This window comes from Mauremys reevesii, linkage group 2, assembly GCF_016161935.1.
Source record: "Mauremys reevesii isolate NIE-2019 linkage group 2, ASM1616193v1, whole genome shotgun sequence".
In the NCBI taxonomy this organism is placed as follows: domain Eukaryota; kingdom Metazoa; phylum Chordata; order Testudines; family Geoemydidae; genus Mauremys; species Mauremys reevesii.
The window spans coordinates 228,222,703-228,249,766 of record NC_052624.1 but is presented as its reverse complement, the minus strand read 5'-3'; the positions used below and the strand labels follow the sequence as shown (position 1 = coordinate 228,249,766).

Genomic DNA, 27,064 nt, shown 5'->3' with positions numbered 1-27,064 from the left:
GGTTTGTGCCGAGACATCCGGTGCTGAGAGTCTTTGCTGGTGCCGGGTCGTTCCAGTGCCGGAGGCATGCTTCGGACCGACAGCGCCTGGTCTGCGCGCGGTACCAAAGGTACCGGGCTAAGTGCCGCTTCCATTAGAAGTTGTTTTAAACGAAAGTCCCGCTCCTTTTTTGTTTGAGGCTTGAAAGCCTTACAAATGCGACACTTATCTGGTTGATGGGCTTCCCCGAGGCACTTCAAGCAGGAGTTGCGGCGGTCTCCCTTAGGCATCAGCTTGAGACAGGCTGAGCAAGGCTTGAAACCTGGAGACCTGGGCATGGGCGCTGGTACCGGGGAGGAGGGACGGGGATAAACCCCATTTCCTCTAAGTACTATCTACACTATATACAAAACTTACTATTAACTACACTATAACTGTGAAAACTATTAACAACTACACTAAACAACTATCTACAGTACAACGAGTAAAGAGCTAGGGAGGTGGAGATCAGCTATGCTGCACTCCACAGTTCCAACGACCGTCACGGGCGGTAAGAAGGAACTGAGGGGGCGCTGGTTCGGCAGGGGCATATATCTGGTGCCATAAGGGTGCCACTCCAGGGGGCACCTCAGCCGACCCACCGAGTGTTGCTAGGGTAAAAATCTTCCAACGATTGTGCACGCGGCGCGCACACACCTAATTGGAATCAATATGAGCAAGCACTTGAAGAAGAACACTTCCTCATTTACTTTCCCCACATCAGTGATTTTATAGACCTTTATCATATCCCCCCTTAGTCATCTTCTCCAAGCTGAAAAGTCCCAGTCTTATTAATCTCTCCTCATACGGCAGCTGTTCCATACCTGAAGTCATTTTTGTGCCATTTTCTGAACCTTTGCCAAGTCCAATACATCTTTTTTGAGATGGGGCAACCACATCTGCACGCAATATTCAAGATGTGGGCGTACCATGGATTTATATAAAGGCAATATGATATTTTCTGTCTTATTATCTATCCCTTTCTTCATGATTCCCAACATTCTGTTCACTTTTTTGACTGCCGATGCACATTGAGTGGATGTTTTCAGAGAACTATCCACAATGACTCCAAGATCTCTTTCTTCAGTGCTAACAGCTAATTTAGACCCCATCATTCTATATATATAGTTGGGATTATGTTTTCCAATGTGCATTACTTTTCATTTATCAACATTGAATTTCATCTGTCATTTTGTTGCCCAGTCACCCAGTTTTGAGAGATCCTTTTGTAGCTCTTTCCAGTCTGCCTATCTTGAGTAGTTTTGTATCATCTGCAAATTTTGCCACCTCACTGTTTACCCCTTTTTCCAAATCATCTATGAATATGTTAAATAAGACTGTGCCTAGTACAGATCCCTGGGGGACATCACTATTTACCTCTCTCCATTCTGAAAACTGACAATTTATTCCTACCCTTTGTTTCCTATCTTTTAACCAGTTACCAATCCATGAGAGAACCTTTCCTCTTATCCCATGACTGCTTACTTTGCTTAATAGCCTTTGATGATGGACCTTGCCAAAGGCTTTCTGAAAATCTAAATACACTATATCCACTGGATTCCCCCTTGTCCACATGCTTGTTGACCCCATCAAAGAATTCCAGTAGATTGGTGAAGCATGATTTCCCTTTACAAAAAAACATGTTGACTATTCCCCGACAAATTATGTTCATCCATGTGTCTGACAATTTTGTTCTTTACGATAGTTTCAACCAATTTGCCAGGTACTGAAGTCAGGCTTACCGGCCTGTAATTGCTGGCGTCTCCGCTGGAGCTCTTTTTAAAAATTAGCATCACATTAGCTATCCTCCAGTCATTTGGTACAGAAGCTGATTTGAATGATAGGTTACAGACAACAGTTAGTAGTCCTGCAATTTCATGTTTGAGTTCCTTCAGAACTCTTGAGTGAATACCATCTGGTCCCGGTGACTTATTACTGTTTAGTTATCAATTTGTTCCAAAACCTCCTCTAACGACACCTCAACCTGGGACAATTCTATGGATTTGTCACCTAAAAAGAATGGCTCAGGTTTGGGAGTCTCCCTCGCATCCTCAACAGTGAAGACCAATGCAAAGAATTTATTTAGTTTCTCTGCAATGGCCTTATTGTCCTTGAGTCCTCCTTTAGCATCTCGATCATTCAGTGGCCCCACTGGTTGGTTAGCAGGCTTTCTGCTCCTGATGTATTTAAAAAAAAATTGCTATTACTTTTTGTGTCTTTGGCTAGCTGTTCTTCAAATTCATTTTGGCCTTCCTAATTATATTTTTACACTTCATTTGCCAGAGTTTATGCGCCTTTCTATTTTCCTCCTTAGGATTTAACTTCCACTTTTTAAAGGATGCCTTTTTGCCTCTCACTACTTCTTTTACTTTGTTGTTTAACCACGGTGGCACTTTTTTGGTTCTCTCGCTATGTTTTTTAATTTGGGGTACACATTTAAGTTAAGCCTCTATTATGGTGTCTTTAAAAAGGTTTCCAGGCAGCTTGCAGGGATTTTACTTTTGGTGCTGAAACTTTTAATTTCTGTTTCACTAACCTCCACATTTTTGTGTAGTTCCCCTTTCTGAAATTAAATGCTACAGTGTTGGGCTGCTGTGGTGTTTTCCCCGCCAGGGGGATGTTAAATTTAATTATTTTATGGTCACTATTACCAAGCAGTCCAGCTATATTCACCTCTTGGACCTGATCCTGTGCTCTACTTAGGACTAAATCAAGAACTGCCTCTCCTCTTGTGGGTTCCAAGAACAGCTGCTCCAAGCAGCAGTCATTTAAGGTGTCAAGAAACTTTATCCCTTCCTGAGGTGATATGCACCCAGTCAATATGGGGATAGTTGAAAACCCCCATTATTAGTGAGGTTTTTTATTTTAAAACCTCTCTAATCTCCCTGAGCATTTCATAGTCACTATCACCATCCTGGTCAGGTGGTCTGTAATATATCCCTACTGCTATATTCTTATTATTCAAGCATGGAATTACTATCCATAGAGATTCTATGGTACTGTTTGGTTCATTTAAAATTTTTACTTCATTTGATTCTATGCTTTCTTTCACATATAGTGCCACTCCCCCATCAGCATGACCTATTCTGTTCTTCCCATATATTTTGTACCCTGGTATTACTGTATCCCACTGATTATCCTCATTCCACCAAGTTTCTGTGATGCCTTTGATATCAACATCCTCATTTAATATGAGGCACTCTAGTTCACCCATCTTATTATTTAGACTTCTAGTACTGGTGTGTAAGCACTTAAAAAAATGTGTCACTTTTTAGCTGCCTGTCATTACATGATGTAATTAAATGGGACTTTTTTACATTTGACTATTTCTCATCAAATCCTATCTGTATTTTATCATCTTCCATCCTCTTCTCCTTATTAGGACATAGGGAATCTCCATTTATAGATCCTCCCCAAAGGGACGTCTGAACCACATGCTCCTCCTCACCTCCATTAAAAGATCCTCCCGTAAGGAATGTCTCTGTCCGAACCATGTCCTCCTCTGCACCTGTCGGCTTTCCCCCAGCCCTTAGTTTAAAAACTGCTTGACGACCTTTCTAATTTTAAGCACCAGCAATTTGGTTCCATTTCGGTTTGGGTGGAGCCCATCCTTCCTGTATAGGCTTCCCCTTTCCCAAAACTTTCCCCAGCTCCTAATAAATCGAAACCCTCCTCCCTATACCATCATCTCATCCACACATTGAGACCCTGCAGTTCTGCCTGTTTAACTGGCCCTGCATGTGGAACTGGAAGCATTTCAGAGAATGCTACCATGTCGGTCCTGGACGTCAATCTCTTACCTGGCAGCCTAAATTTGGCATCCAGGATCTCTCTCCTATCCTTCCCTATGTCACTGGTACCTACATGTACCATGACCACTGGCTCCTCCCCAGCACTACACTAGATGTCTCAAGAGATCCGCACCTTCGCACCAGGCAGGAAAGTCACCATGTGGTTCTCTTTGTCATCGCAAACCCAGCTATCTCTGTTTCTAGTAATCAAATCGCCCATTACTAATATCTGTCTCTTCCTAATAACTGGAGTTCCCTCCCCTAGAAAGGTATCCTCAGTGCAAGAGGATATCACGTCATCATCTGGAAGGAGGGTCCCAATTATGGGATCATTTCCCTCTGCTCCAGTTGGATGTCCTCCTTCCCTGAGACTTTCATCCTCCTGACAGAGGCTGTCAGATCACGGGTGGGACCATTCTACTGTGTCCCAGAAAGTCTCATCTATGTACCTCTCTGTCTCCCTGAGCTCCTCCAGCTCAGACACCCTGGCCTCCAAAGCCTGTACATGATCTCTGAGGGCCAGGAGCGCCTTGCACTGAATGCACACATACGCCACCTGCCCATAGGGCAGGTAATCATACATGCTGCATTGGGTGCAGTAAACTGGGTAGCCTTTACTCTGTTGCTGGACTTCTGGCATCAATGAGTAAAAATACCCCTGATTTTTCACAGAGTACATCAGTGGAAATGGATTGTAACAAAAAACTACTGAAAGCAACCAAATGGATGCCTCAGAGAACAAAAAACAAGGTGTCCTTGAGAAGACAACCATCATTTTTAATAATACTTACAGAAATTTATATTATACATTTTTAGATACAAAACACAAGAAAAGGTATTTCCCACCTATCTTGAACCTATTCAGTCAAATCCTATAGTCATTACTCAAACAAACTTCCACTGCGTAAGAACTGCAGGATTTGGCACATTATTTATACATTTTGAGACTTGTCCAATTAGCAAGGCCTATCACTAAAATAAGGATATTTTAGGTCTTTAATTTCCTCAAAAGTTCATAGCAAACAAATTCAGCTCAGAACAATAATATTATATATTCTTATTATATCATCTGAATTGGTAAAGGATTACAGCTTCACTAGATACAACTAGATACACAAGATGCACATGGTCTCTTACTAATACTGTTCCTTAGACACACTGGTACCTCAAAATAATAATATTCATATGAGCATATTATAATCTAAATTATAATAGTTGTGCATGCTTGTTTCCTGGGATAATTTCTGTTGTCTCTATTTTGGAACTGTATAAAACATTACCTATATCCAATATATATTATGTATTTTATATATTTATGGTTTATTTTAAAATCAGTTTTCTAAAAATTAACTTTATACATTTTTAAAATAAAAAAAATAACTGTTTCCATGTGTGGATCTTGCATAACATACACATGAAAGCAAACCTTCAGAGGCAGGGGCAGCTCTAGAGATTTTGCCGCCCCAAGCACGGCAGGCAGGCTGCCTCCAGCGGTTTGCCTGCGGAGGGTCCGCCGGTCCCGCGGCTTTGGCGGACCTCCCGCAGGCGTTCCTGCGGGATGTCTGCCGAAGCTGCGGGACCGGCGGACCCTCCACAGGCAAGCTGCCGAAGGCAGCCTGCCTGCCGCCCTCGCAACGCCAGCAGAGCACCCCCCGCGGCTTGCCGCCCCAAGCACACGCTTGGCGTGCTGGGGCCTGGAGCCGCCCCTGTTCAGAGGTAACATAATGCTGAACTATTTTTTCCCAAGAGTATCATTATAAGAGAACATTAACTTTGCCCACATAGCCAGTCGACACAGCATTCTAGTATTCTAATTCAAAGCATACTGAGCTAAATTAATCTGTGGTATAACTTCACTGGCAGCAAAAATGAATCTAGCCCATAGACTAGGCCTGTGGGCAGAACAGCCCCACACTATCCTGCCAGGTTACCAATTAAGTTTGATCAAGAGAAAGGACAGTTACCTGTTCCGTAACTGGCGTTCTTTGAGATGTGTTGCTCAGGTGTATTCCACAGTAGGTGTGCGTGCTCGCCACGTGTACCGGTGCCAGAAGTTTTTCCCTTAGCAGTACCCATAGAGGGGGAGCACCGCTGCAACCCCTGGAGTGGCACCTCTATATCATGCTATAAGGGGAGCTGTGCACTCCCCCCACCCTCGGTTCCTTCTTGCCAAACAACTCCGACAGAGGGGAAGGAGAGCGGGATGTGGAATACACCTGAGCAACACATCTTGAAGAACGCCAGTTACAGAACAGGTAACTGTCCTTTCTTCTTTGAGTGACTGTTCATGTGTATTCCACAGTAGGTGACTCCAAGCTATGTCCGATGGAGGTGAGTAGGAGTTTCCGGGACACAGTACCGCCCTACCAAACCTGGCATATTCCCATGCTTGGGAGACGATCACATAACGTGAAGAAAAGGTGTGGCAGAGGACCATGTGGCAGCTCTGCATATGTCCTGGATAGGGACATGAGCTACATAGGTGGCCAACGAGGCCTGAGCTCTCATAGAATGAGCCTTAACGATAGGTGGCGGGGGAACCCCTGCCAGGTCATAACAAGCGTGTATGCACGAGGTGATCCAGCGCAAAAGTCGCTGGGTGGAAATCGGCTGTCCCCTCATCCGTTCGGCTGACACAACGAACAGCTGCAAGGATTTCCGGAACGGCCTGGTTCGGTCAGGTAAAAAGCCAATGCCCTACGCACATCTAGCATGTGTAAGCGGCGCTCCTCATTGGAGGAATGGGGCTTAGGACAGAGTAGCGGTAGGAAAATGTCCTGATCCATATGGAAGGCAGAGACCACCTTCAGGAGAAAAGAGGGGTGTGGGCAAAGCTGGACCTTATCCTTGTGGAAGACCGTATACGGGGGTTCTGAGGTCAAGGCCCTAAGCTCCGAGACGTAATAGTCACAAAGAATGCTACCTTCCATGACAGGTGAGACCAGGAACACGTAGCCAAGGGTTCAAAGGGAGGGCCCGTGAGGCGGGATAACACTAGGTTTAGATCCCATTGCGGCACGGGGGGCCTAGCATACGGGAATGAATGATCCAGGCCTTTTAGAAAGCGGGAGGTCATACTGTGGGAAAAGACCAAGTGGCCCTGTAACAGTGGGTGAAAGGCCGATATGGCCACCAAATGCACCCTGACAGAGGTGGCAGCTAGCCCTTGGGTCCTAAGGGACAGGAGGTAATCGAAAATGAGTTGGAGCGATGCGGATGATGGGGAGGTTCCCCACTCCCCCACCCACCTAGAGAACCTGGACCATTTGGCCAGGTACGTCCATCGTGTGGATGGCTTTCTGCTTTCCAACAGAACTCGTTTGACGTTCTCCGAACACCTCCCCGCCTCCTCATCTAACCACGGAGCAACCACGCTGTCAGGTGAAGCGCGGCCAGGTTGGGGTGGAGGAGGCATCCCCCCTCCTGGGAGAGGAGATCTGGGCAAAGCGGCAGCCTCCATGGAGGAGCCGCTAAGAGTTGCAGGAGGGTCCCGTACCAGTGTTGACGGGCCCAAGCCAGGACTATGAGGATGATCCACATCCTGCCTGCTTTTACTTTTTGCAGGACTTTGCCTATCGGGGGAAAGATGGGAAGACACAGAAAAGTTGGCCCGACCACTGAAGGAGGAAGGTGTCCAAGATCGCCCCCCCTTCCCATCTCTCCCCTGCAGCAGAACTGGGGGCAGCGTCGGTTCTGGGCGGTTGCAAAGAGGTCGACCCAGGGAACTCCCCACTCTCAGAAGAGCTGTAGGGCGACCTCCCAGTGGAGCGACCACTCGTACTGGTGGGAAAACACCCTGCTGAGGTGATCGGCCCGCCGTGCTGGATAGGTGGAAGGCTCGCAGGGAGATATCATGGGATATTCAGAGCTCCCATAAGCTCAGGGCTTCCAGGCATAGGTCCGAGGAACACGTTCCTCCCTGTCTGTTGATGTAATACATCGCAGCTGTACTGTCCGTGAGGACTCTGACCACCTTCCCATGAAGGTGCCCGCTGAAGGCCACACACGCCAGCCGTATCACCCTGAGCTCCCTGGCATTTATGTGTGGGGATAATTCCGAGGCCGACCATCTCCCTTGGGTTTGAACGTTCCCTATGTGGGCTCCCCAGCCCAGATCAGAGGCATTCGACACCAGGTCTAGCGAGGGGGAGACTTCTCGGAAAGGGACCCCTTGCAGCATGTTGCGCAGGAGGGATCACCATTGTAGGGCAGCAACTACCTGGAACGGTACTGTGACAACTTTGTCCAGCGTGTTCCGAGCCTGGGAATACTGGGAGGCCAGCCAGAGCTGGAGGGGCCTCATTCTGAGCCTGGCATGGCAAATCACGGATGTGCATGCCGCCATGTGACCAAGGATCTGAAGGCACACCCTTGCCATTGTCACTGGGAAGGCTGTGACTGAGGCGATGAGACCTTTTAGGGTCTCAAACCTGTACTGGGGAAGAGAGGCTGTGGCCTCTAATGAGTCCAGTAGAGCCCCTATGAACTGTATGCGTTGAACCGGGACTAACGTAGGCTTGTCCTCGTTTACCACTAGGCCAAGATCTGCACACGTGGACAGAAGAAGTCCGATCTGGGCCTGTACCCTGGACTGAGAATTGCCCTTGAGAAGCCAATCGTCCAGGTAAGGGAAAATTTGTACCCCCTTCCTCCCAAGATATGCCTGGTGGTGGTAGCAGCCTTTGGTGAAAACTCTGGGGGCCGTGGAAAGGCCAAACAAGAGGACCGTGAACTGGTAATGGTCCTCCCGTACCAGGAATCGGAGGAAACACCTGTGTCCCTAATAAATATGGATATGGAAGTATGCGTCCTGGAGATCCAGGGCCACGAACCAATCCCCCGGGTCCAGGGAGGGGATGATAGAGGCCAGGGATACCATACGGAACCTGTAGCAGACCATAAAACTGTTGAGATCCCGGAGGTCTAAGATGGGCCTGAGTCCCCCTTTTGCCTTCGGGATCAGGAAATACCGGGAATAGAAGCCCTTGTTCTGAAATTCTACCAGTACCCTTTCCACCGCCCCCAGGTGGAGGAGGCGCGCCACCTCTTGCTCTAGGAGGCGGGCATGCTCCGGGTCCCCAAGGCTCGCCCAGCGTTGGGGGTGGGAGATGAAGTGAACTGCAACGTGTAGCCCTTGGAAATAGTGTTGAGTACCCACTGGTCCGACGTTACCCACTCCACTTGGAAGGCAAATAAACGGTTGCAGAACACAAACTTTATTAACCGGGGGGGTCTCCCTGGCAACAAGCCTGGTGGCCCCCCGCAAAGAGTTAAAACTGCCTCTTTCCCTGCCTTTTGCCCTTTGAGGGGCCAGGCCGTGGGGCCGAGCGGGACTGACACTGGGACCTGCGTCTCTGTTCCCTCAGTCTCTTAGGCGGTGGCTCGTATCTGCCTCTAGCAAGAGGAGCCGAAGTTTGCGGCCTAGGTTTGTCCTTCGCCAGAGGGACATACAGGCCCAAGGTTTGCAGGGTTGTACGGGAGTCTTTCATCCCATGCAGGCAGATGTCAGTTTAGTCCGCAAACAACGCTTTCCCGTCAAAGGGAAGGTCCTGCATCAAGGACTGGGACTCTGCAGACAGTCCGGACAGGAGAAGCCATGACACCCTGCGCATGGATATGGCAGAGGCCATCGAATGGGCTGCTGTGTCTGCCGCGTCTGATGACGCCTGGGGGACTGCTTTCGCCGCTGACACTCCTTCCTCTACCAGAGCCCTGAACTCCTTTTTGGGAGGAGAGGTTCAAACTTTGGTAGGGACCCCCACAGACTGAAGTCACATCGACTTAGAAAGGCTTGGTGATTGGCCATCCTGAGCTGGAAACTCACCGAGGAATAAACCTTCCGGCCAAACGTGTCCAGTCTCCTGACACCTTTGTCCTGGGGTGGGTGCGGGCTGACCATGATGTTCCTGGTGGTTAACTGACTCTACCACCAGGGAGTTAGGTGCCGGGTGGGAGTACAAGTATTAGTGGCCCTTAGCCGGCACGAAGTATTTCCTCTCCACTTTCTTGGAGATGGGGGCCAAGGAAGCTGGGGTTTGCCACAGGGTAGTCGAGATATTGCCTACCCCCTGGTGGAGAGGCAGGGCCACACGGCCCGGTGCTGAGGATGACAGTACATTAAAGAGAGAGTCAGACGGCTCCTCCATCTCCTCAGCCTGGAGCTGGAGATTTGACGCCACCCGCCTGAAGAGCTCTTGGTGAGCCCTGAAGTCCTCTTGTGGGACAGGCAGCAGTGCCGCTATGGTATCCTCCGGCACCGGTGAGGGGACCGGCACGGAGCCTAAGGCGTTGAACGGTACCCTGTGGGTCAATCCCCAGGTCAGAGTCCAGGGGCAGTGCAACCAGCTTGGGACCTGTTGATTTCTCCCTCTGTCGTGGAGAGGACGTCAAAGGAGCCTGAGACGCTCCCACCACCGAGCGGGTGTCGCCTGGGCGGGGATCTGCGGCCATGGTGCCCATTGACACCACTGCCCTTGCCAGGGTGTTCCATGCCACTGACCAAATTAGGTGCCGGGCGGTGCAATTTGCACTTGCAGAGCCGCATGATTTGGAGACGGGCGGCTGGGTGCTGATGCGGAGGTTGTCGACTGCACGGTACCCGCGACAGTGCCGTCCACGTGACCGGGACCTCGAGGACGAAGATCGGTACCCGTCTGAGGTGCTGCTTCTGTACTCATCCAGGCGGCCAGAGCTACGACGCTTCAGTGCCGGTGAATCACGAGATGAGTCCCGTGGGTGATGTCTGGTAGAGCGGGCACTCGAGTCGGAGCATCTATATCGGCAGTGACAGGATCGGCTACGATAGCTTCGACATGAAGAGGAGCGTCGGCGCTGCTTATCCCGGCACCTGTGTCCCCAGTCACGGGGCATAGAGAAGCCCTGAGGCTCCCTCGTGGGCGGCGAGCCAGTCAGCCTAAGCGGGGTAGAGGGCCGGCATGAGCTGCGGGAAGACCGCGGCGAGCGGTCCTCAGAACGGGGACTGTGCCATGCCGGGGAGGGTTGTTGTGCTCCCAGTGGCAGTTTCCCTCAAGACAGGGAACCCATCTCAGGCAGCGCCCCGGGTACTGGGAGGGTTAAAATGTCATGCGCAGCCTATGCCACCTCCGGCATCGACGGCATCCTCTCCGCAGGGGAGGCACGCGCGGACGGGACCGGGCTGCTCCGCTCAACGCGAGTCAGAGGCCTGGGTCCTGAGGGGGATCGCGGGCTGCCCAGCTCAGGTCCAGCCTCACCCCTATCCTTCTCTCGGTGCCGCTGAGTCTTTCCTTGTTTCTTTGAAGGGGAGCGGTGCCAGCTAGTAGAGGGGACTTCGCTCCGTACCGAAGACGCGGTGCCAGGTGCCGAATCCGTGCAGCATACTGGTTCCGGGGTCAGCGCTGATTCCATTAGGAGAGCGCGAAGTCTAATGTCCCTCTCCCTCTTAGTCTGCGATTTGAAAGATCTACAGATCCTACAGCGCTCACTTACGTAGGTCTCGCCCAAGCAGCAGAGACACTGCGTGTGCGGATCACTTCTTGGCATAGAACTGCGACAGGAGTCACATGACTTGAAGCCTGGGGCATGCGGCATGCCCAGAGCCCAGACGACTAACTGGAGAAACTATTTAACTACTGAAGAACTGTACTACTAAGGCTAACTAGAGAAGCTGCAGCAAGGCTGGAGCACGAAGTTCCAACTACCTTCACTGGCAGCAAGAAGGAACTGAGGGTGGGGGGAGTCACAGCTCCCCTTATAGCACGATATAGAGGCACCCCTCCAGGGGTCGCAGCGGTGCTCCCCGCCACAGGTACTGCTAAGGGAAAAACTTCCGGCACCGGTGCACATGGCAAGCATGGACACCTACTGTGGAATACACATGAGCAATCACTCAAAGAAGAATCGCAAATCCCAACCCAAATCAAACATCTGTGCAGGAGACAGAGCTTTTTGGAGGGCTGGTCCAAGACAATAAAACAAACTCCCACAGGAACTAAGAATGAAACCGCTCCACCTTACACTCCAAATGCAAAGTGTACCTCTTCAACCTTGCTTTTTCTAACCCACACATAGAAGTGTGTGTATTTAAAAAAACAAAACCCTACAAAAACAGAACACTACACAGCACACGGAATTCCCATGGGGAGAGGATGAGAGAAAGAATGAATCATGTGCATATTGATGATGGTTGCAATTATTGCCTAAATTAGTTATATGACTAAAATATAAGATTTCATTTAAATGCCCTCTTTTTCACTGGAGTATTTCAGTTCCTCATTAATTCTGAGAGTTTAATCTGAAGAATTTTCATATCTATTTTTCACTAAACAGTACATAATCCTTTTAAATTATGCAAATTAACAAGAGTCTATAAAATATTACCTTTTGCCCCCAGAAGTGACACCTGAATACAATTATCACCTCATTAGATGTTAAGGGCATGCATTCAGTGTACCAATTATTAATGGTGATATTTTATACTTGTAAAGCACTCTTTATGCTGAAAGATTTCAAAGCAATTTATAAACTATATACATACAGCATGAGTGAAATGCATCTGGGTCAGATCCTCAGCTGATGTAAATTGTCATAATACATTCTGGCCTATGACAATTTACACCAGTTTAGGACAATTTACACTGTCCCCTAGTGCAGAAGCAGCAATCAGGCAGACAGTCACTGCAGACAGTCACTACAGAACACACTACACAAATAGCAGGGAAAAGGAAAATTTTGGTCAAGTTTGCCTTAATCTTAGGGAAAAAAGCCATGGGGGTCTAATATCCATCCCAAAAAAAGTGTGTGGGGGAGAACGACTCCGGTTCTCAGGTCTCACCTGAAAAATACACACATAATACACTGCACAGAATTCAAAGCATCAGCCTCAGAAGGATCCACAACAGAATCAACCGTCCTAGAGTTTGAATCTGCAATTCAAGGGAGTCTAAAGATTTCAAATCTAATGCTCAGTACCACTAAACGATAACCCCCTATGGCTTGAATAACTCATCGTCTTCACTGCTACAATCCCATCACCAACAGCATTAAGGAAGTAAAGAAAAGAAGTGGAAAACGGAGTTAAAAAATACCTTTCAGCATGGAACACCCTCAAAGGCTTTTTGTCATAGTCACTTTCATATCTAAATCTAGGGTCCATTTCCTCATTTATTTCAGGATCATAGTCTAATTTGTAATGTCTTCTATCAAAATGACGATCTTCATCAAATCTGTGATGTCTTCTAGGAGAAATATCAGGTTTGCTATCAAACCTGTGATGCTTTCTATTGGAAATGTCCAGTTCTTCATCAAGTTTTTTGTGCAATATTCTATCTCTTAGTTCAGCCTCATCGTCTAGTCTGCGATATCGATCCTCCTCCAGTCGCCTCCTATTTAATAGCTCTTCATAAGCTTCCGTGGAAGTAAAAGCATCTTTCTTGGGAGGTTCTGAATCTGCACAAGAGGGCTGTACTTGTGAACGCAGTCCTGGTTGGACTCTAGTAAAAGCAGTAGTTTTTTTACTTCTTTCTGTCTCATGCTGTTTAATAGAAAAAACAATATTAAAAGATACAACTACAAAGAAAGTAATAACCTTCATTCATCATCTCAGTATAATTCACATTTTCCATCAGTGCTTCAGCAATAGTTTGATTCTGTATTTATGATAATCTCCTAATTTTAAACTCTCCCCAAATGACGATTTTAAAAAAATCCTCTTAAATAGGGACTTAAATGCTGGGGAAATTTTTCTTGAAAAAACAATACTCTTCAGCTTACCTGATCACTTATTTTCCACTGACAATGGGATGGCCAGCAGTCCTGAATAACAGGCTTCCCATGAATTCAGTTTAGATAATGAAATGACCTTTAGATTTGAAGGCAGAGGAACTCCATAGTGCTTGTTAAGCCTTATATCTGGTCACATGCACCGATGTCCTGATTGCACTGAGGTTCAGGCAGTCTGTGATACTCCTTTGTCTGACCAGAACATGGTTTTGGGGTTCAAAAACCCTTTTTATTTTTTCCCTGCAAAAACTGTTACTAAGTGGAAGTATGGTATAATGGTTAGAGATCTAGCCTGTGACTCATTAGCTCAATTCCTTGCTCCACCGCTGACCTTGGGCAAGTCACTAAGGCTATCTTTAAACTACAAATTACTTCAGTATAACCTACATTGTTCACGGTTTGAGGGGTTCAGCTTGTAAATGATATAGTGTAAACATAGCCTTAGTTTCTCTGTACCTTAGTTCCCCATCCATGAAATGCAGATAATAGTATTTCTCTACCTCAGAGGAGGTGTTATGATGATAAACACATTGAAGAATGTGAGCCGCTAATGGAGTCCATATAAATACAACAGACAGATAAGAATAAATAAACCTCTCAAAGAGTTTCAGTCACTTTGAGAAAAAGGGGCTAAGCTGATCTCCAAGCTCTGCTGTGGTGCATGAGGCCTTTCCTTACCAGCAAGGGCGGCTCTAGGTATTTTGTCGCCCCAAGCACGGCAGGCAGGCTGCCTTCGGCGGCTTGCCTGCGGGAGGTCCCCGGTCCTGCGGATTCGGCGGCACGCCTGCGGGAGGTCCGCCGAAGCCGCGGGATCAGCGGACCCTCCGCAGGCATGCCACCGAAGGCAACCTGCCTGCCGCCCTTGCGGCGACCAGCAGAGCGCCCCCCCATGGCTTGCCGCCCCAGGCACGCGCTTGGCGTGCTGGTGCCTGGAGCTGCCTCTGCTTACCAGCAGCAAACAAAATGGTAGAGCAAACCTCAAAAGTAAATACAAGACTGTCTGCAGCCGATCAAAGCTCCTAAACTGCATGAGATGCTACTGAGGACAGAGCTGGCAAGGATTGCAGCAGCGACACTCAATTGGACCACATATCAGACAAACTCAGTCCTTGACCTCCCATAGCACAGTACACTGGCCCATTCTACTGAAGCAGTACAAGATGCACTGTCAAAGCCTGTCCTCACCAGTAGAATCCAGAACTCCAGGAAGTGCCTGCCCATTGGGGCTGTCAAATCAGCACAAATTTGCCTCTTCTCCAGTAGTGGGTTTGGAGGGGTTATAGAGGGCTCCATCAGTTCTGAAGCAGATGCCCTTAGTTAGGACAAAGAAGCAGTAATTTATCAAGAATTACTCTCAGCTTTCTCCCACCTCCTTTTAACCTCTGGGGTGCAAGATGCCTCTTCACACTATTTCCCTGAAGCCTTTCTTCATGTCCTCATGTATGTGCTCACACTTCAGAGACCCAAGAAAATACACCTCCAAAAGCAAAAGGGGAAGGAAGACCTTAAAGAAGAATTTTCTCCCTATCCCAAAAGTTTTCTTAGAGATTGCTTGGATTCTTTCTAGATCTTCCAAATCTTCTGAACAAGGTGGAATGTCTTTCCAGGATTTCCTTCCCTTCTCCCAGATAAATAAAAAGAGCTACAGGAATAGCAAATAAGAAAAAAACCTTAAAAGCAAATTAAAGAGAATCATATTCCTCTAATTCCTCTGGGTCAGACACGGAGGAATCAGACCTAGAAACCCTGTCTAGTTGTTTCTGCCTAATTCTTTGTGCCAACTACAAGAAGATTATTTATATTTCCAGTGTGGACACAAAGTGAGCAGAGTTCTCAAGACCCAAGAGAAAATTCACAAAAAAATCCTCAGATCCTCTGAATAGATTTGATTGAAATCATCAGCCTGGAAAGATGGGAACACCTGAACAGGAGACAGCCCCTTAACAGACTGTACACAAGGTTCTACAGTTGCCTAAAAGACAAAATGCCTTATTTTCAGATATCCAGTGTCATCACTGGATGAGGGTGCTGTAAAATCTTTCAAAAGATCCAGGAGACAGGCAGCTAGAGAACTATGGGTTGGAATTCTGAAGCCTCAGCAGCATCAATGCAAGTTTCAGTTCTGTCCACTATCCTATAGCATGTATAATTCTCAGAATCCAGCACGGACTAGATAATGAATTCCAACATAAAAAAGATGTCTGACTGCTGCCTTTGCGGCCATCTCTCTTTAGATGAAGTAAAATTCTCAACTAAACTCTCATCCTAGAATCTCATCCAATACACTGGCGGATAAGTACTTATAAATATGGCCATGGTGAGAAGATACCCACACAGAGACCCTCCAAAAAGCTCTCAGAAGGACACCTCTTTTGAAGAGAAATCTTTCTTCCAGAATCCATATATACCTGGGAACTTCAACACCAAATGAGTCCCTTTCAACTGTTCTGTAAAGACAGTCCACAAAAACACTGCACTATAGCTATCATGGCACAGATCACAAAACTTAAATTGCACAGGAAAGGACACACCTAGCACCAGCAGCACTATTCAAACAAGAACTGCGGATAACAGCCAACAACCAGTATTTCTCACATCAAACATAAGGTACAGGGGATAACCTGTCAATTTTTGCTTAATGGCAACAGACCAAGACTCTTTGATGGATACTGGAAATGGTCTCCCAGGGTTATCCACTGATATGACTCATGCTGACCTTTATCCAATTACTAAAGCAAGACATTATAAGAAGAGACAATACACCCAAGCTATTCAACACTTGATAGTTAAAGGTGCCATACTGCCCGTTTAAGATGATCAGCTTTTTTCCAATCCACTACAAAAAGATCTCACACATCACTAGTGCCTGGAGAACAAACTAGCCTTTTACTCTCAAACTAACTAAAACTATCAGAAAAAGACCCTGCACGGTTAGTCACAAAGTGTTTGTGTGGAAGGGTGGGCAATATTTTTACTTACTTGCAGAGAAAACGGAAGAGAAGGCTCAAAAGGCATTTAGGCTCAAAAAGGTGTTCCTGCTCAGCAAGGAAATCTTACAGACTGCCTGCACCTTATGGGAGGAAGGACTTTTGTAGTGTAAGAATGGGCTGAATTCCCCAGGCACCAGGCTTATAGGCTTTTTTCCTACATTTACCAAGTTCATGGAATCACTCTGTGTGTATATATATCATTAGTTCACTTACACACACACACACACACACACACACCTCTTCTCTCTCTAATGCATGTAAGGTACCAAAGGGCCATTTAGTGATTCCAATGCAGGAAGCTCCTCTCCCAGGATGGAAGTAATTCAAAACTTTACCCTTTGAAGACTTTTAAGCATCCCACAAAAACATAAAACTTGCTTTTGGAAACCTTATTTGGCCAAAACTCCCATTAACTTCAGTGAGCGTTTTGGATATGTGTACACTAGAGACCTTACAGCAGCACAGCTGTACAGACGCAGCTGTGCCGCTGTAAGATCTCCCGGGTAGCCACTCTATGCTGAGACAGCTCTCCCATCGACATAATTAAGCCACCCCCAATGAGTGATAGTAGCTATGTCGGCCAGAGAACATCTCCCGCTGACACAGTGCTGTCCACACCAGAGAAACTCATATTGCTCGGGGGAGGAGGGGTGTTTTTTTCATATCCCTGAGCAACATAAGTTATACCAACAAAAATGCTAGTGTAGACATAACCTGAGTACAGGGGCGGCTCTAGGTATTTTGCCGCCCCAAGCACGGCAGGCAGGCTGCCTTCGGCGGCTTGCCTGAGGGAGGTTCCCGGTCCTGCGGATTCAGCGACACACTTGTGGGAGGTCCGCCAAAGCCGTGGGACCAGCGGACCCCCGGTAGGCATGCTGCCAAAGGCAACCCTGCTTGCCGCCCCAGGCACGCACTTGGCGTGCTGGTGCCTGGAGCTGCCCCTGCCTGAGTAAGGACAGTAAGACCATGTTTTAGAGCCAAACTTATAGGCTGCTTCACAGGGCAACACACAGATTATCTATGACCACATACTTAGTTGGAAGAGATGGATAAGGGTGTGGGTATATCTTTTAAAAAACATATAGCTTTATATTTATTTTTGCATTCATTTAACTAGTTATATATTTAACTGTGCCCTTAACATTGGAAGCATGCTAGGTAAGACGTCATACTTTATGCCACATTTTCCATTTCCCCCAGTAATAAGGCAAACTTGACAGAAAAAAAAATCAAAATTGGGATCAATCTACCCAGTGTGGCTATATTATGTTAAAAACATTAAATTGTTTACACTTGTTTAAAATATATTATTGTGCTGTGTTAGATATTGTAGATTTTTTTATATCTGTAGATATTGTAGACAGAGAGCCTAAAATATTAAGAAATATTCTTCCTCTATTACTGTTTTATAGTGACAGGTCACACACACACACACACACACACACACACGATAGATTCCTGAGATTACAGTCTAAACAAGGGATATCACATGCATCAAGAAGGGAAAAGATGAGTAAAGACTGTTAATATACACATACCTTGATGCAGTTTGCTTTAAAATAAGTTCCCCTCTTCTTCCAATTAAAACAAAAAAGAAACAACTAACAAGGGTACTAGAGGGACAGAGACTAATCAGAGAAGTAAAATTGGCCCCAGAATAGTGATAATTGCTAAAATTATCTTCCTGTGGAAAAAAGGGGTGAGTGTTGAGGAGGAATATTATCAGCAAACACATATTCTTTACTGCTCTTCTTCTGAAGAGACTTAGAATGTATCACATGTAAAACCTCCAGAACAATTAGACAACTGACATTGAGAACAATTCTTAACAACCTCATTTAAGTTCTCTCAAAGTGAATTGACTTCAGCAAAATCTGTATTACCTCTGTGTTTTTCTTTCCTATTTTCCTTAACCTTTCATTCCACTCTTCCTTGTCCCTGAGATACTGATTGTATTCCCTGTTTCTTTCAAGCCGTAGTTTCTCCTGAAACAGACATTGGAAAGTGCTTCATAACTTTGTGCTTTAGGGAGAGGGCTTTTAACTTTGCAGGAGATATTAAAATAATAATTTATTTCTTTTTTGCTTCTTTTTGATGTACAAATAGGGCCTGATGGTATTTAGTTTTTATTGGTTTGTCGTTGGGTCAGGATTGTACCTTTTTAACTAGGCCACTATAGTTAAAGAGGTACAATATTTGTATGTAGACAGGACATCAGTCAGTTACAGCCTAGACTATAACTCAACAACCTAAATTTGAATTAAACATGTTAAAATGGATCTACATTAGAATCAGGTGGAGATTTCAATTGAGTTAACCCAGCTCAATTTAGCTAACTTGATTAAAAAGTGCCTCAGTGGTCACATGGCTATTGAAACTATCCTGGTAATAATACCACATGCACCTAACTGTAAACTCCCTGAATAAACATCAAATTACAGGGAGAAAAATGTCAGACATCATAGGAATAGTTTCCTAAAAACTTGTGAATCGTAAAAAAATTCAATGTTATGTGTTCCCTTGGGTTAAGGCCGTTTATTTACTCTTTAAAAGATACTAGAAATTTAAAAATAAAGCAATAATAAATAAGTAAAATATTGTGGTAAAATATTGAAGGTTATCTGCAAAGAAAAAAATGGACTTGAACCCAGACCCTTCTTTGTGATGCATATAGCATGGATCTCTCTTTATTGTGATGTATACAGGAGGCCTGGAAAGGTGGTCTTTTCCCACTCAAAGAAAAGGGCAGTTTATTTTGTTTTTTACTTTGAAATTTAGATTTTGTCTAACCTGAAAGACTCTGGTGACTAAAGAACATTGCAAGAGTCGAGAGACTGAAAGCTGAGCAACTGAGAAAGATTTTTAGTTAGACTACCTAAAACCATTCATCTTAACACATATTAAACACCAAAATCTAGTAAACATTTTGGAGAAAAAATGCCTTATGAGTTAAAAGGTGTGAAAGCTCATACTGCGCATGTTCTGAGACAACACGAGATATTCCAGCAAACCAGGGAAGAGTAAAATTGGCATTCCTGATATTTTTAAAGTAAAAAAGATGGGGAAAAGAAACCGTTTATAAAAATATTCCAGGCCTTCTTTGTACACAATAAAGAATCACAAAAGAGCACAAACCAATATTGGGTATAATCCTTTAAAGGTCACTTTTAAGGTCTGCTGGTGACCCCAAGATTAGTTGAGTGTTAATGGACAACTAATCATGAGCCCCATTGGTGGATGAAGTTCATCTGGTGCATGTGCCCAGGGCCCCAGAGTATTACTTTCGGTATATCTGTACTCAGTTCCTACAGGCATGCATTTAGTAATTGTTTAAGGAATACATTTTATATATTACACACAAAAACTACGTTGAAAGATTATTAAGGTTGCAAAGTCATGCATTTAAAAGTTAGGAAATGCCAGAATTAAGGTTGTCTCTGCACAGAACAATAACGTACCCTACAATAACTGTGGTTCTTTGCAATTTGTCTTCCACACTTATCCCACTCTTTGTACACATGCACCTCATTCATACATATGAGATCAGATTTTTCAAGGCTAGCAGTGTCCGCTCAGGCCACTTTTACACCAACGTGCCCTCGTGCTATCCCACCATGCAAAGATATAAAGTGCTGAGTGTGTACAACTGCCCCTCATTTCTTTTTCTAATACAGAACGCCATCTAAGTAGTTGCAGGGAAATAGGGTGGATCATGGAATCTGCTTGGACAACATCTCTCAAAGAACCACAGCTACTGTAGAGTAAATAACCCTGTGGTAACCTTATCCTAGAAGTCTGAAACACAGTCTCACTGATGTTCTTGGGTGGGGTTGAAGTTGATTAATGAGGTTTGTTACTGTTTAAAATCTCTCCTGTGGAAGGTAAGCCAACGCTGATCTAGAGTAACACTGCTCCTATGATCTCTTGCTCTGAGTCAGAGTGAGCATGGATTTCTCTTTATTGTCTTTGAAACTTGGTGGGGCAGAGAACTTCAGGATTGCTTGAAAGGAGCTGATCACCAGTTATGATTAGCCAGTTGGTTAGGTAAGAATACTCCTGGCTTCCTTGTCATCTTAGGTGAGCTGCAACTACCATCAGACATTTGGTGACAACACGAGTATGGAAGAGAGGCTGGTGGCCAGGACTCTGCATTGGTAGTGAGATGTTCCTAGTAGGAACCTGAGGTATCTATTGTGAGCCAGTTGTCTTCATAGAATCACAGGACTGGAAGGGACCTTGAGAAATCTTCTAGTCCAGTCCCCTGCACTCAAGACAGGACTAAGTATTATCTACCATCCCTGACAGGTGTTTGTCTAACCTGCTCTTAAAAATCTCCAATGACAGAGATTCCACAAACTCCCTAGGCAAGTTTTTCCTAATATCCAACCTAAACTGCTCTTGCTGCAATTTAAGCTCATTGCTTCTTGTTCTGTCCTCAGAGGTTAAAGAGAACAATTTTTCCTCCTCCCTCCTTGTAACCATCTCATATGTACTTGAAAACTGTTATGTCCTCCCTCAGTCTTCTCTTCTCCAGACTAAACAAACCCATTTCTTTTCAATCTTCCCTCATAGGTCATGTTTTCTAGATTTTTAATCATTTTTGTTGCTCTTCTCTGGACTTTCTCCAATTTGGCCACATCTTTTCTGAAATGTGGCACCCAGAATTGGACACAATACTTCAGTTGAGGCCTAGTCAGCATACAGTAGAGCGAAAGAATTACTTCTCATGTCTTGCTTACAACACACCTGCAAAATACATCCCAGAATGATGTTTGCTTTTTTTGGAACAGTGTCATACTAGTGACTCATATTTAGCTTGTGATCCACTCTGACCCCCAGATCCCTTTCTGCAGTTCTTCTTCCTAGGCAGTCATTTCCCATTTTGTAGGTGTGCAACTGATTATTCCTGTCTAAGTGGAGTACTTTGCATTTTTCCTTATTGAATTTCATCCTATTTACTTCAGACCATTTTTCCAGTTTGTTCAGATCATTTTGAATTTTAATCCTCTCCACCAAAACACCTGCAACCCCTCCCAGCTTGGTATCGTCTGCAAACTTTATAAGTATACTCTCTATGCCATTATCTAAATCACTGCTGAAGATACTGAACAGAACCAGACCCAGAACTGATCCTTGCCCTTCCAGCTTGACTGTGAAGATATGAGATATGACAGGAAGCATCTGGCAGGCCAAGAGCTGCAAATCAGCCCTGAGGATCAAATGAAGGGATTACAGAAGTTAGGGTCATCATTCAGAATCTGTAGAAGTGGATGAAGATTTTGAGACAAAGGTCGAGGATTTGCTTTCAACCCGCCCCTCCCCCCCCCCTTTTTTTAAGATTAAAAAGTAGTGGGAATAAAAGCCCTGCCCTTAAACCAGAGGACCCCTTTTTGTTTTAAACTATTCCCCCTCCTTTGGCGACCATGATCTTCATATCCTGTCTCTCCAACATGGAGGCTTCAAATAGGTTCCTGACAAAGGTATTAAGCCTGCCTATCTGAAGTCCCAGACAGCAGGGCAGCTAAGGAGGCAGCAAAAGGTCACCTCCTGTAGAATCTCTGCTTCTTCCTCTGTGGCTCCAAAGATCTCAGTGGCTAATCATAGAATTGTCTCAACTGTTTCCTCTTAAGACTCAGAAACCTCAAGCACTAAAAAGACCAGAGTTGCCCAGGAATCTCTTGAAGTACAGAGGACTTTGTCAATGCCACTGCTGAAGAGTTTATTACCTTCAACTGGGAGGTCCTCAATTGTTGCCTGGACCTCTCTAGGGGATGACTGAAGCCATGACAACCTTATTGCTGTAGCCATTGTACATGCTGCTGAGGCATCCAGCAAAGCCTGCAGAGTTGTGTGTGTAGTTGGCTGACTTTCAGCCATTAGGGACTTTAGACATTAAGGTGCTTCTTGGGCAATTTATCAGTGCAATTAGACAGTTTGCTCCCTATCTAAAAAGTCGTATTTAGAGAGTAGCACTTGATAATTTGTTACTGTCATCTGAAGGCTTGCAGACTAGTATACATTCTGGCCAAAAAGAATCAGTTTTGGGGGAATTCCCCCCCCCGGGACCATTAAATTGGATCTATTTTAGTGGTCCCTGCTATTTCGTTCTCTCTTGTACTGCTTGCACAAGAAAGATGGCTACAGGATGAGTGTAAAATATTCAGATCCCTTTTTGCACACTCAATTTCTCCTATCTGCTCTTTTGCATGTGACAGAAACAGAAGCCAGAGTACGCCAGATGGATTTAGCAGGTTCCAGCAGACTATCATGTATTGTCATGGCTAACCTCCCTGGAGTTGACAAGTGCAGTATGTCCAAGAGATTGTTTTTTTTCTCATGAACAGTTTTCAGGAGAATGTTTAAGATTTATACCATCCGCTTTATTAAGTGCTGGAAAACCTTAAATATGCCCACAGATGCCAATGTATGTGAGCTCTCTGGCTTGTGAGGAGAAGATGAGGATATTGCAGCCAGAACTAGATGCTCTTTCCCTAGAAATTGTTATTCCTCTTGCCTCTCAAGTAGCTGAAGGTTCAAGCAGCTGAGGTGACTGGGGAGGCTTAATCTGCCTCTTAGGTGAGGGAGACCTAGACCTATACACAGGGGGATCCAGCATGGCCACAGCTATTACTGGTAAGAGTAGTGTACTGGAGCACAGCTCAGGGGATACAAAATCTTCCCTGGAATCACTCCTTGGCTCTCATTGAGCTGCCCCATGTCAAGAAACATTGATTTAGAGGCATACCCCCTGGAATACTTCTTAGTACTCCCAGGGGAACTAGATGTGTGTGGGGTGCTGCAGCACCCCTACAGTTTACACAGGGCTCCACTGCTGTCACCGCCACACCCAGGGATCGATGCTGCTGCTGCCACCGCTGCCGCACCCGGCAGCCAGGACCCTGGGATGCCAGGCCCAGGCAGCAGTGGGGGTCCCCAAGTGCAGGCGGTGGCAGCCGGGATGCCCAGAGGCAGCAGCGGAGTTTAATCGTTAGCTGAAACTGATAAGCATCAAGCTTATCTTCTGTATAAATTTTGGGTGAGGTCTCAATTACACCCCCTCTTTATGAAAAGCTGTACGTGGGTGCCCTGCATTAATGCTTGGGTCTCACCTACCCTTCTGGTCAATGTTATTGCTACCGAAAAGGCTGTTTTGATGGAAAGTTGACATGTTCCCTGTTTCATTAGTAGATCAAAGGGTGGGCACATAAACACACATCAGTGCAATAGTTAGATCCCAAGGAGATGGAGGGTTCTCTGACTGGGGGATATACCCTCAGAAGGCCTTTTAGGAACCAAACCACTGTAGGGTGTGAAAATGTGGAATACTCCTAAATTGGAGGGTGGGAGGCTGAGATGGCTGCCAGGTGAATCTTCATAGAGCTCACTGAAAATCCAGAGTTCTTTAATAACAGAAGGTACCACCATATGTCTGGTATCTAAGTGAGAAATGGAGATAACTGGTGGTGTTGTGCCCAGACACTGAATCCTTTCCACTTGCCAGATTAAACATGCCCTTAAGAGTCCTTTCTACTGTGGATAAGAATGTTTTGCACTTCAGTTAAGATACTGTCTACTGCTGTTACCCAGCCAGTGTCCATGCCATGAGGCACAGAGAGTGTGGATACAGATGGAGGATATGACTGACTCTGAGATATTACATGTTGCTGGAGAGACAGTTGTACTGGAGGTTGGATGGAGAGATTCCTTAACACTAATAACTACCCAATTATGTACAACTACTTACATAAAGAATAGCCACACAGAGAGCAAACAAGTTTGGACACCCCAAGTTCCAGCTCGTAGTCATGCATGGTGAGAAGGAACTCAGGCCTGGTCTACACTAGGACTTTAATTCGAATTTAGCAGCGTTAATTCGAACTAACCGCTCAACCGTCCACACCAGGAAGCCATTTAATTCAAACTAGAGGGCTCTTTAGTTCGAATTTGGTACTCCACCCCGGCAGGTGGAGTAACGCTAAATTCGACATGGCTAGCTCGAATTAGGCTAGGTGTGGATGCAAATCAAACTTAGTAGCTCCAGGAGCTATCCCACAGTGCACCACTCTGTTGACGCTCCGGACAGCAGTCCGAGCTTGGATTCTCTGACCAGCCACACAGGAAATGACCCGGGAAAATTTGAATTCATTTTCCTGTCTGGGCACTTTGAATCTGACGTCCTGGCTGGACATCGGGGCGAGCTCCGCAGCACCTGCAACGATGCAGAGCTCTCCAGTAGAGGAGTTCATGTGATCTGTGAATAGAAAGAGGGACCCAGCATAGACTGACTGGGAACTCTTCGATCTGATCGGTGTGTGGGGCGAGGAGTCTGTGCTTTCGGAGCTGCGCTCCAAAACAGGGAATGCGAAGACCTACGAGAAGGTCTCTAAAGCCATGAGAGACAGAGGATACAGGCGGGATGCAACACAGCGCCGCGTGAAAATCAAGGACCCCAGACAAGGCTACCAAAAAATCAAAGCGGCAAACGGACGCTACGGAGCCTGCCACCACTGCCCCACCAGTGACCGTAGACTCTGATGATGGGGCAGTGTCGACGGACAGTTCCTCGACGATGTTCACGGACGGGGAAGATGAGGAAGGGTTTGTGGAGGACGAGGCAGGCGACAGCGCTTACAACGCTGGTTTCCCGGAGAGCCAGGATCTCTTCATCACCGTCACGGAGATCCCCTACCAACCCTCCCCGGCCATGAACCCGGATCCTGAATCAGGGGAAGGAGCAGTCGGTAAGTGCTTTAACCATGTTAACTTTTATTATTAATGTAACAGGAATCTTAAGTGTGTGAAAAGGAGGTCTCTCTATATATGGGGATAGAACAGAAATCCTCCAGGGAGATCTCCACGAAGCTCTCCTGGGGTTACTCGAAAAGCATCAGCAGGAGGTTCCTGGGGAGAGCTGCCTTATTGGGTGCTCCGTGGTAGCACACTTTTCCGCGCGAGGCTTTCATTAATTACTCATGGAGCACTGCCTCCCCGAGCACGGCTGCATCGGGCCCTGGTTCGTGGTAGCTTTCACGCAGCATGCGCTCTCTATCTCCTTCAGTGACCGTCCTCAGGGTGATCTCGCTCGGAGACTCCTGCATCTATTTAGGGTAATTACTGTAATTTTACGCCTGGTCCAAAGTATGTTTAAAAAATCTCCAGACAGACGGCATAGCAGAGACTCAGCACGCAGCTGCGTGACGAGCGTAACGGAAAGCCAAAGAATATCATGGACGCTCATGGAGGGAGGGGGGAATGAGGACGCAAGGTATCCCACAGTTCCTGCTGTCTCCGCTAAGCATTTGCATTCTTGGCTGAGCTCCAAATGCTTCTAGGGTCTAACACAGTGTCCGCGGTGGCTCAGGGCATAGCTCGGCAATTTACGCACCCCCCCACACACACCCAGAAGTGAAAGGGGAAACGGTCCTGTGTTGACTCTGTTAGATGTCACCGTATCCGTAATGAATGCTGCAGATACATGCGATGCTGCAGCACTGAACAACGACATCCTCACTCCCCCCCCCCCGCCATGGGTGGCTGACGGTGCAGTATGACTGATATCCATCGTCATCATCAGCCCATTGGCACATGGGGCAGTGCAAAAGGACTGGTAACCATGCGTACTAGCATCGGTCAGGTCGATCAAGGGCGCCTGGCCCTAATTTTTCATGGTAGATGGTGCAGTATGGCTGGTAACCGTCCTCATCATAGCAACAGGGGGCTGAGCTTCATCAGCCCCCACCCTTCATGTGTAAAGAAAAGATTCAATTGCCCCTGGACTATCAGCAGGATGATGGTCTCCTTCATCCACAGTAATTAATGTCCTGCCTGGACTATCATTGCAGCTGGAGGCTTCCTTCCACTCATTTCTCACAAACAAGTCCCTGTGTCTTATTCCTGCACTCTTTATGACTTAATCACAGAAGTGGTGGGACAATGGTATGGTAGCCCAGGAAGGCTGCGGGAAGGCCGGAATGAGCAGGTGGGGTTGTTTCAGGATCACCCACTGTGAATAGCATTCAGCTCAAAATTTATGTATTATCGGACACAGAGCAGCTGTGCTCTCTGGTTCTATGATACAGAGGTTCTCTAGTACACTTGCCCATATTCTAGGCAGGACTGATTCTATTTTTAGATACCAAAAAGGAGGGATTGACTCAGGGAGTCATTCCCAATTTTTGCTTTTGCGCCCCTGGCTGATCGGCCAGGGGCACTTATGACAGCACCACATGGTGCAGTGCAAAAGGACAGGTAACCATGAGCATCTTATTACCATCTTCTTACCAATTCATGGTATGGTAGACGGTGCAGTATGCCTGGTAACCATCCCTGCTGTCATGCAAAAGCAAAAGCATGCTGCTGTGTAGCGCTGCTGGCCCGCCTCTGTCAGCGGCATCTAGTACACATACGGTGACATACACAAAAGGCAAAACAGGGTCCATGGTTGCCACGCTATGGCGTGTGCAAGGGCAATTCCGGGAAAAGGGGCTCGATAAGATTGTCTGCCGT

At 46.3% G+C, this 27,064-nt stretch overlaps 1 protein-coding gene across 9 annotated transcripts in view; it reads right to left on the bottom strand.

Annotated features, from left to right (window-relative positions):
* CSPP1 (centrosome and spindle pole associated protein 1) overlaps nt 1–27,064 on the bottom strand; it is a 161,200-nt gene that overhangs the window by 94,383 nt on the left and 39,753 nt on the right. For all 9 annotated transcript variants that reach the window (XR_005593609.1, XR_005593608.1, XM_039522308.1 and 6 more), the window contains 2 exons: nt 18,442–18,543; nt 12,875–13,320 (listed from right to left, as the gene is read on the bottom strand). Coding sequence is in view for 7 of the 9 variants with exons in the window: in XM_039522308.1 (XP_039378242.1) it covers nt 12,875–13,320; nt 18,442–18,543 (548 nt within the window). In the remaining 2 variants the exon portion in view is untranslated. The remainder of the gene's footprint in view (nt 1–12,874; nt 13,321–18,441; nt 18,544–27,064) is intronic.